Consider the following 11566-nt stretch of genomic DNA (forward strand, 5'->3'; position numbering starts at 1 on the left):
GATTTGTCATGGAATTAGAAATGGTCACAAAGCTTTATTAAAGTTTTACATACTGAAAAGACAGACAGGTACAGGTTACATGGGCAGAAAAATTACTGCTGCTCGTACGTTAATAGTTACCGGTTATATTTTCCAGCATAACATGCTTAAGCTCATCGCGGGTTAAACGGACAGAGATATATTTCGAGTTACATGTTGAGATCACGTTTGCTTTTTAAAGCTTTCGCCATCAGATTAGTATGTAAACAACAGTTCAGCTCACTGTAAACCACTTTCAGAAACTTGATTGAACTGTATCCTTCGGTACTGTTACAGGAAACACACAGGTGAATGTGCTTTACGTGTGTGTGTGTGTTTTCTAGATGCAGCATTCAGGATGAAATACTGAGAAAAAGCCCTTCAGAGCAAAAACAAATGTTATAAATTAACTGTAACTAAAATGTAGTGGTCTGAAAAGCTACTGTAAGACACAATATTACACAGTGAATGAAAATGATTACGCTGTCCACAAAATAGATTATAATACACAACTAGGACCGTAGTTGTTATATACCGATCTATAGATTCTGTTTAAATTCTCTCCACTGTATTTAGGCTTTAAATGTATTAACTTACTAAGAAAAGAGGTCTGATTTCAATGTAGCGTTTAAAAAAACAGGAATGTTTTGCATTTCAAAGTAATGGACTGAATCCCACTTTACAAGTACATGCGTCGATGACAATAGAAAGTGCATATTTTTGTGTCATACAAACACCAATTTAAACTTCTAATGCCATGGTATAAAATTGCATCAATACACAGACCCTGTTTATAACATGCTATTTGCTTTTTTAACATAAGCATTCGTATCTAGCAGTACCTTGCATTAATAAAACTTTATTCATAAAACATAAAACTTCAGCTCACATTCCGAGTTGCCTTTAAAAAATTAAAAGATTCATCTTGCCACCTTTTCACCATCCAGTGAGTTACAATGCCGTAATCTCGAAAACTTCACAGGGATGACGAGTATGTAAAGTGGGATTCAGAGCAGTTTCACGTGTTCTCTGTTGATGACAGTGGAATGATGGAGTGGATGTGAATGGAATATACATTTTGTGTTTCCTATGACCAAAAGTTTGTAGCTGAAACTAAACAAACAAACTAACCTGAAGAGTAAATTTTATGGTTCAATAAAAGCTGCTATCTGTAACTTTGTGGTTAAAAATAAACAAGTATAGTTAGTTTAAAAAGGGTTTAGTCTCCCAAATCCACAACACCAAGTTGCACTAATATTTGATCATTTCTGCTTTCTGTTGCAATTGTGTGGGAAATCTGACCCATGTCAAGCCGCGGTCACTCTTGACTTTTCCCTCCATTGACTTCCATTCATACGCTTGCGACAGAACGGAAACGCTAGCCCGTCCAACGATATTTCACATATAAGTTTGGTGAACTCTGACCTACGAATTCGTGTCACATGAGACCAATAGAAGATCAAAATGTCACAGCGTGACCTCTCGGTACAGAAATGTAAAAAATGGGGAATTGCGCCCGTCCGTTTTTGTACCACCATCCGAACGAAGTCAAGTCTGACCGCGGCTTCAATCTGCAATTGTATGTTTCAAACAGAGAGGCAATAGAGGCAAAAGTTACACATCGCAGCTTTAAAGAACCACTTCACCTAATCATTTACTCGCATCGTTCTAAACACAACTTTCTTCCGCAGACATAAAAATGGAACCATGGAAGCATCTATACAACTCGTGCGTCATATTTCTCGTTTTCTGAAGACATCTTTGTATGAGACCGCTGAAAGTCTTGCTTTCCAACATAAGAAAATGTCACAATTTTGTGGCTGAACTAAGAATGTGATGTAAACCCACATGTGATTTACTCACACCAGTTTCACAGCATCTGAACTGGATGTGTGCTGTATAATGAGTGCAGTGTGTTTAGAGATCAGAGGACAGCAGCAGATGTGTGCGCGCGTGCGTGCTTGAGGTCAGGCCTCTGACTCCAGGTCATCTGGTGTGACTCCATCTGGTGCGTCTCCCGTCTCATTTTCCAGCAGCAAAAACTTTCCATCGTTTGTCAGGGGCATCGACTTCATCAGCTGGGCCAGCGCTTCAGGGTCCTGATACACAAACACGGTTTCATGAAACAGATGCTCAAAAGAGGAGACATGAAATCTAAATGAATCAACTTTCTCAAAATAATTTCTGAACTAACTTCATATTGCTGACATCACTAATACCAAATCTATTTCTGTTTAAGCACATGCATTGTGAATTAAAACTATTGTAGCCTTCTGATCAAATTCAAAGGAATCAAATCAAATCAAATCATATGACTGAAGCACTCTTACCTTCCTGGCCTCTGAGATCTCTTTCCCCAAGTTTATAGTGTAGCAGATCTGTAAAAGAAAGCGCAAACTCCATGGGTTATTCTGATAATGAAGGCGAGATATCAGCATCAGGGTTTACGGTTGGCAGACGCACCTTCTCTCCTTCAGTGTTGCTCTCGAACACAAACACGCTGAAGGAAGGTTCTCCGTCTCCTCCGTTACTCCAATCTCTGCCCTCCAGCACGAAACCCATCAGCCTGCTGTTCTCCTGATGGGCTGTGAACTGAGACACGTCCTTCAGCTGGAACTGACAGACAGACAGAGAACGGAGATAAAGATTCAGTGCTGAGAAACATCTCAATCCAGAGTCACCTGTCTTCAGAATAGTGCAGTTTACATGAGCGAGTTTCTCAAAATGTAAGGACAGAAGTGCAGTCTAAGTTTTTATAGAAGTGTAAAATCAACTTTTTTACATTACTTCAACTCAACAAAATAAGTTAAGCAAGTTATAACAACACCATTCGCCAAAAGTTAAAATAGTAAGTTAAAAGAATTATAGCTTTGTTTTTAGTTTTAATATTTTGTGTTCATTTTAGTTATATTTTTAGCAATTTTGTTAAATGCTTTTGTCATTTTATTATTTATTTGTTAATATATATATAAGATACATTTATTTTTGTTTATTATTATAATTCTGTTGCCATGAACTTATTTTAGTTTATTCAATTTTTTGCTTAGTTTAGATTTTTCCAATAATTTTTAAGCCAATATTTTATTTGATTCCAATAAAACATCCTGATATAACCTTGTTATAAAGCCAAGCTGATTGTACTTCAACATTTAAGGCAACAGGTTATTTTTTACAGCGTACAATTCAAATAAATGTTGCTTTAAATGGGTATTAATTATTTCTGAGTAAAGTTAGGAATATTATTTTACAAAATAAAATCTTTATATTGACAAACTCGCCTAAAAGTAACTTTATAATTGATTATTATGAATTGACTTACGCAGATTTTGGTGACTTGAGTTTGTGGATCAATCAATCTGTCATCAGAAACAAAAAACACATTTAATCACCCGAATCGTCTTGCGCAAAAACTTGTAAAACAGTCCCATTCCCATACGATTGTTTCCAGTCTTACGTACCTGACGCAGGTACTGGTCACCATCATGTGTGACTCTGTGGTTTTGAAGATGTTGTGGATCGCCCGTGCGGCGAGAACCTGCCTCATGGCTTCATAAATCACTTCCTGCGTGTGACCTTCCCGAACGGCCATCGAACCCAAGAACCGCACAGCAAACACCTGCTGCAGGAGCGAATCTGAGGTGCACATACGCACATACATCTCCTTTACATGGTACAAGAAAATATTTCTAAAAAATGTTTTCAAAAATATGACATATCAAGTTGAAACGTGCTTGTCTGACCGTGCGTTTCGTCTGATCCACTGTCGTCCTCTTCCGTTTCACCAAATGGGTTTGTGCGTCTGATATATTCCAAAACAAAAAAGGAAAAGCAGTTCATGTCAACAGAACATTACAGCAGAACAAATTTATAAAAACTGACAAAATGTTAAATGTTCTCTCATTTGTAAGATTACTTTGGATAAAAGCGTCTGCTAAATAAATAAATGTAATGTCAATAGAAAATTTCAATGCAATTGCAGACAGTAAAGCCATAAACCGACTGTAAAATTAAAACCAGCTCATAAAACCATAGGGGGAATACTGTCCAATAAACCCTGTGTATGTTTGGTGTTAGTCTGTAATGTACAGCAAAGTATCAAAACATTGACATCAGATGTAGGGTGATATGGTACAGTGACCTCTGACCTTGCTCCGGCTCGATTCTGATCCAGAAACTCAGACACGGGCAGCACGATGTCAAACTGGATGGGAGTTCCCGGAGCGATCAGATCTTCAGGCTCATAGGCTACAGGACCTTTCTGAGAATTAACACTGGCCACACCGCTTGTTTTCACTCTACAGAGGACGAAAACAAAACAGGCATTGGCATCACAGAATTGCAAGATTTCACTAGAATGATCTAATAAAAGTCTGGCTCTTATGCTCAGATGTATCATTTTAGTACTGGTTAGGGTTTGGAGAAACTTCAGCTCTCTTCTCAAAGCTGGTGATGGGTGTCACTGCCTGCAGAGCCGTCTGATGCAACCTGATGGCCACAGCCTATAAAAAACAACACAAACAATCACTGATCTGAGATCTGTTCACATCAGGATTACTGATAAATAGTGCTCTACATGTAGAAGAGATACATAGACAGACAGCTAGATAGACAGACAGACGGATGGATGGATAGACGGATGGAGACAGACAGACAAACAGACAGATAGACAGATGACAGACAGGCAGACAGATAGACAGAGGGATGGAGACGGATGGAGACAGACGGACGGACGGACGGACGGACGGACGGACAGACAGACAGACAGATAGATAGACAGACAGACAGAAGGATGCATGGAGATAGATAGACAGACAGACAGACAGACGGAGATAGATAGACAGACAGACAGAAAGACAGACAGATAGATGGATGGAGACAGACGGGCGGACAGACAGACAGCCAGATAGATAGACAGACAGACAGACGGATAGACAGACAGACGGATGGAGACAGACAGACGGATGCATGGAGACAGATAGACAGACAGACAGACAGACAGACGGAGATAGATAGACAGACAGACAGAAAGACAGACAGATAGATGGATGGAGACAGACGGATAGATAGACAGACAGACGGATGGAGATGGACAGACAGACAGACAGACAGACAGATGGAGATAGACAGACAGACGATAGACAGACATGACTGACAGACAGACAGATAGATAGACGGATGGATAGACGGATGGAGATAGATAGATAGACAAACAGACAGACAGACAGACGGATGGATAGACGGATAGATAGATGGATAGTCAGACAGACGGACGTACAGACGGACAGACAGACAAACTGACAGACAGACGGACGGACGGATGGATGATAGATACCTCAGGATTGTCGGTCAGATAAATCTGTCTTGAAATGTTGTTGAGAGTGCAAATCCACTGTGAAGACAAAGGATAAAGACATGAAACAGACTTCAGACATTTATTTTCTAACACATTTCACTGAAGTGTGTCACATGCCTCCTCATATTCCTTTCTGCTCTCAGCTTGAAGAATCAAAGACCTTGAAAACAGAAAAACACATTAACGTTCATTGATTCCTCTTTGCATATAACAAATGAGAAAACAAGAGATCCGAGGAATGAATGGAGAAGAAACGTGTACTTGCATGTAGCCGCACATTGCGTTACGAATCTATTTGTTTGGATTGTTTCTGGTCATAAAAGAAACTCTGACCAAGCTCGTGGTCCACCGACAGAAAGATCTACTGATCTCATCTATCGCCACATCAATTAACTCTCAAAGCCCAGCGAGTCCCAAACGTGCCTCACACAAAACATCTCTCAGATTCCCTGTCACGCAAGCTAGTTCCTCAGAAGCGCTCACTGAATCAGCTCGAGAATCTGCAAACACAACTTTTCCGTACATCACGCACACGCAAATGCTTCACGGGTTCAAACACACACGTTTTGCCGTTGGGTGAGGTGATCTGAAAGCAGTAGTGACGATCTTCACACTCCACGGCCATGACGGAGCTGTTGTCCAGATCCAGAACCATCCCACCTGCGATGGCCCCCCGCGGCTGACACATCATATTACCGCCCTGCGTGAAGAAGAACAACCGATCCCACGCCGTCGTCACCAGACCTGTTTTACTGCAAGATGGAGACAGACATTGTGAGCGTTGTAGTTTAGTGCTGCTACTCGCAGAAATCATGTCTTGTGAGAGACAAAGTGATCCGTACTTCCTGATGTTGAGATAACCCGCTTTCTGAACCAGCGCTCGATTGACAGGGGTTAGATCACGATCCGGCATGTAGGTGACATCATCCACGGAGAGCAGATCTCTCTGAGACGAGCGCATGACCTCCGTCTCCACCTCTAACTGAGACTCAATACTGACGACAATGATAGAGCGTTTATTCAAGGTTTTATAAACGTTATAAAAATGTTGTTGGAACGTTTGGGCGTCATCTCTACCTCTCATTCATGTCGGAAACTGAGTTGAGAAAACTGTCCATCTTTTTAGAAACCAGCTCCATCCCTTTCTTAAAGAAATGTATCTGCGGGAAGTCCGATGACATTAATCACAATGCATTTAAGTGTAAATCACGAAACAAATCAATGCTAATCAAATGAAAATGATCCGATCTATTTGATCATCACAAGCGCTTCGATATCAAATGAATTGAACATGTGCATATAAAGAAACAACAGCTCAGACGCGAGGAGTGGTTGTGATTGGTGGGATGTCTGACCTGAGCGCGCGTGTATCCCAGCATGGGTTCGAGCATGGCCACTCTCTTCCTGTACTGCAGCGCATTCAGAGCGCAATAATACTGCATAGCTGCCTGATGCTGCTTTCTGCGACAATACGCCACCTCTCGCACCACTTCTGCTTTCATCTGTACACACACACTTCTCATTACTGCGTTCTGATTGGTGGGTTTCATATAGTCGCTGTCAGACGACCACCTTGTATCTCCACAGTTTTTTGCATAAATCATTATTACTATTACGCTTTTCTATGTTTTATGCGTATGTATTATGTTTTATAACTGTTGTGGTTTTGTGAATATTTAATCAATGCAAAGCTTTAAAAAGTGCTTTGCATTTTTAAATAATTCAACACTTTTCCTGGAAAGTAGAAAAAGTAGGTTTGGACACCCGACGGCAACAATATAACACGTTACTGTACATACAGTACGTGAGGGGAAAGCGCACCTTTTCGTTTTCTCTCTTTTTGGGTAAACGGCTGTATTTCACCATGGCGGCTTCATGCTCTGAAGAGAAACACGTGATATGAATTCATGAAGAATATTAATACATCGTCACAGCCGATAAAGTCAGATTATTTCGTACCATCAGTGGCGATGCCGAATATCTCCTTCAGCGTGCCAATCTCTACAAAAAAAGAAATCACAGGAATCAAATCTCTTTACATCAAAAATCCTTCACTCATATAATCAGATGCTTTAAAGTAGATCGTTGTACCTGTAAGGTCCTTCTCTCTGAACTGCACCATGGGAAACACCATCTTTTCTGCCATCTGAGTGGCCAGTTCAGCATGTAGAGAGTTCAACTAGAATTCAAAGAAGACAGAGAGAGACAGAGAGATGAAATCAAATATGTCCGAATGTTCGTGTTCTTCTCTGCACTGTTTCAGCAGCACAGAATGTATAAATGATCAGATGAGCGAGTTGGAAGTCACTCTGCCAAGATGCTGTAGGTCATGTGATCCTCCTGAAGGTCATGTGATCAGGTGATCTTACCCCCTACATGAGAAGACCAACCCACAACACCTGCTACAGGACTAAACAACCACTCATCCAACCGAGAGACCCTGCTGATCACACACACACACACACACACACACGCGCACATACATCAGTTGTCTCACCTCTTCTACACTTTTGGCGAAGTGCTGCAGTGTGTTGATGACCTCTTCATCACCTTTCGCCAGAGCAAAGTCCTGCCACGACATCAGCGTCATTAATAACACATTGATTCACAAACACACTTTCAGAAGTTTCTGTCAACACTGCTGATGATGTGAGAATTTACCTGTTTCTCATATTCCAAGAGCTGCTTAGAGAGCTGTTCTGTTGCCAGCCCCATTTCATTCTGCCACACACACACACACACACACACGCACACGCACACACACACACACACGCACACACACACACAAAGGCACACACACATAGACAAAGAGACACACACACAAGACGAACACACACACAGACAAACACACACCCGTACACACACACACATAGATGAACACAGACACACACCCATAGACAATCACACACACAGACGAACACACACACAGACACGCGTACACACATAGACACACACACCCAGACGAACACACACAGACACACACAGACACACACACACACAGATGAACACAGACACACACCCATAGACAATCACACACACACGCGCACACACATAGACACACACACAGACACAGACATAGATGAACACAGACACGGGCACACACAGACGAACACAGACACGCACACATATACGAACACAGACACACACACACAGACACACACATAGATGAACACAGACACACACACATAGATGAACACACACGCACACATAGACACACACACAGACACGCAAACACATAGACACACACACCCACACACAGACAGACGAACAGACACACACATAGATGAACACAGACACACACACAGACGAACACAGACACACACACAGACGAACACAGACACGCACACATATACGAACACAGACGCACACACATAGACAAACACAGATGCACACACACAGACGAACACACACACACACACACACACAGAGGTGCGCACACAAAGATGTGCACACACACAAGTGCACACAGACACACAAAGGAAATGGGTTTGGTCAATTTTTCACCTAACACACTGATAGTGAATTGTGGGGACATACTGCAGTTTAACTCGCACATGAATAATTTATTGTTTGTAAAATATATATTATTTATATTATAATTACATTCAAAGCCCGCATGACTTAAATACATGTAACTGTTAAATGTGACATTTCACAGTCAAACTGAATATTCAGCAGAATAACTAGATTGTATGATGTGACTTTATTATTCATCCCCGCCCATGTAAACTGGGTACATCAGCAAAAATGTGTGTCAGAGGACATTTCTTCAGAATAATAACATTAACGTGAGAAGAATGTGCATGTGTTTGTGTACCTGAGCTCCAAACACTCTTTGCATGGACTGGAGCAGCTGGTTTGTGTAGTTTGTGAGTGTCCCAGCATCCTCCTCAAACACGCTGAGCAGGGAACGTGTCTGGGACGGCAAACACACGTGCGTTTCAGTATTCCTCCACACATGTTTCAATCACACACTGTTAAACGTCTTTAATGAATCCAATAAACCATGTTGTTTCAAGCATGCAGGGCGGTCAGCAGGTGTGTCTGAGATCAGGGTGTGTTTCTAACACATACAATACAATCTCAAGGGCGGACACCTTACGTAAGATCATACTCATAATCTCAAGCGCACTGCATTATGGGATATGACTCAGACACACAACTAATAAACGAATAGTTGACTGAAGACATCACAAGAACATCCAATGCTTGTACGGTTTAAATTATGCATGAAAATGGTGATTTTCAGATCAGTTCTTTATGATCAACGTTTATAAATTCAGTTCCATGTTTGATGTTTTAATGACATCATCAGTGATATTTGAGATCTGACAGCCGAGCTCAGGAGAACAAAGCAAATGCTACAAAATCTTGGAAGTCTCCATTCAGAATATTGTGTATTTGATCTGATGTTTGTGTATCTGATATAATGCTCAGATCGAATGTTTTAGTTCATCCTGATGTGTCTGTTTGGATGTTCATCATATCTTTTGCTTATGTGTCTGATCTATATCTTAGATGTCTCAGGTCTAATGATTTGGATGAAGCTGATGGGTCTGATGTCTGAACTGTTGTTAGTCTGATATACTGTGATATCTCCTCTGATCTGATATGGTGTCTCAGATCTAATGTCATATTAGGATCAGGTCTGATTCTAGAAACCCTTATCAGACCTATCATCAGATGTTGATTTTACACTGTCTGATCCAGAATGTCTCAGGCCTGATGCTAATGTTGTGTATCTAAAGCTAATCTGATGTCTCTGAACTGCTGTTAGTCTGATCATAATGTGCCTGATATTCTCACGGTGATGTCTCAGATCAGACGGTGATATCAGATCTGACTTGAGGAGGTCCGATCAAATAAACAACATCTGACTCTTCCCATACAGGCCCATCCACAACAACACTGCCAACAGCACTTCACTTCCAACATTTACAACTTTATAGAGTCCAAACCGATTTGAACTCGAATTAAAGCATCAGACGCGCGTTTATATCTCGTGTTTGTAAACATATGATCAACATACGTGCACGACGCGTGTCAATGGCTAGAATGATCCATAAGCTAACTTACACATGCTATAGCATATAAACGAGATGCCTCTAAAAGTCTAAACGTGTACTTTATTTATTCCAACGTAATAAAATTGTGAATCTAAAAGATGAATGCACGAGCATTCGCGCTCCAATCAACAACATACGCGCGTCGCGCCCCCATCATTACTTCCCCGAGGCAAAACGCATTAAAATCTAACGGTCATGTAAAATAACCTGATTGAAAAGCGCCAGTAAATACATGTTTACCTGCGGACTGTCCTGCAGGGCATCTTCGAGTAATAATTTGTGGTGTACAGCCGGCATCTTTCACGTAGCAGACGGTGAGAACGGAAGGAAAGAATGAGGACTACAGTTCCCGGCATGCACCTGCGCAAAGACGAGCCGGAAAAGCCTCAGTTGAAGGCTGGAAAATGTAGTCGTTAGTAATATGACGCGAGGCTAGAAAGAGTGATGTAGTTGTCGTGAATAAATCGTAAATAAACCGTAAAAAGTAACAGTCGTGTATTTGTCTGGAAAAATAAAGTTATTAAATGCAATATGATAATATAGTTGAAAAACCGTGAAAGCTTTTCCATAAAACTTGCTGCCTTTAATACAACAGCGCCGCCTGCTGGACGACATTCCCATTATTACAGAGACGGGTGATTTTTGGCATTACATTTTATGGGTTTTTAATACTTCTGTGTTTCTATTATGCTCTTTTATGCGCTTCACGATCAAATCTGTGCGTACGCACGTTTTATCAATGAGGCGCTAGGTTTGACATCAATGAAGTGAAATGCCATTTTGGGTCTCCTCAGTTTGAATATGTGTGAATGAAATTTGAGCTTTTATGTTTAAAAAAATCTTAAAATACCACATTAAAGTTATATAGAACTGTTCTGAACTAGATGTGGCCACAATGAGGTGCAGGCAAAACATTTTTATATCACACAGCAAATTTAACAGGACACATGTAAAAAATGACAGAACTTCACTTTTTGTGCACCTTTGAAACTGGAGGCAGGCCATAGCCCTTCCCTCCATGTTTCCATGGCAACCCTGGAGGAGAACAGCGAATCGTGTGAGGGTCGAGCATCTCTCTCTCTCTCTCTCTCTCTCTCTCTCTCTCTCTCTCTCTCTCTCTCTCTCTCTC

At 41.1% G+C, this 11566-nt stretch overlaps 1 protein-coding gene across 1 annotated transcript; it reads right to left on the reverse strand.

Annotated features, from left to right (window-relative positions):
- Positions 1–3: 3 nt before the first annotated feature.
- Positions 4–10791, reverse strand: appl2 (adaptor protein, phosphotyrosine interaction, PH domain and leucine zipper containing 2). The gene is made up of 21 exons (XM_057329397.1): positions 10678–10791; positions 9189–9287; positions 8033–8092; positions 7869–7940; positions 7463–7550; positions 7331–7372; positions 7193–7251; positions 6727–6873; positions 6449–6531; positions 6214–6366; positions 5935–6123; positions 5489–5531; positions 5351–5407; positions 4423–4517; positions 4164–4313; positions 3759–3817; positions 3477–3651; positions 3338–3374; positions 2482–2634; positions 2349–2396; positions 4–2117 (listed from the first exon to the last, which is right to left on the reverse strand). Exons 1-21 carry the CDS (start codon positions 10732–10734, stop codon positions 1986–1988), a joined length of 1998 nt encoding a protein of 665 aa, XP_057185380.1. The 5' UTR covers positions 10735–10791; the 3' UTR covers positions 4–1985.
- Positions 10792–11566: the final 775 nt, after the last annotated feature.

The sequence above is a fragment of the Triplophysa rosa genome, linkage group LG3, assembly GCF_024868665.1.
Source record: "Triplophysa rosa linkage group LG3, Trosa_1v2, whole genome shotgun sequence".
NCBI classification, from domain to species: domain Eukaryota; kingdom Metazoa; phylum Chordata; class Actinopteri; order Cypriniformes; family Nemacheilidae; genus Triplophysa; species Triplophysa rosa.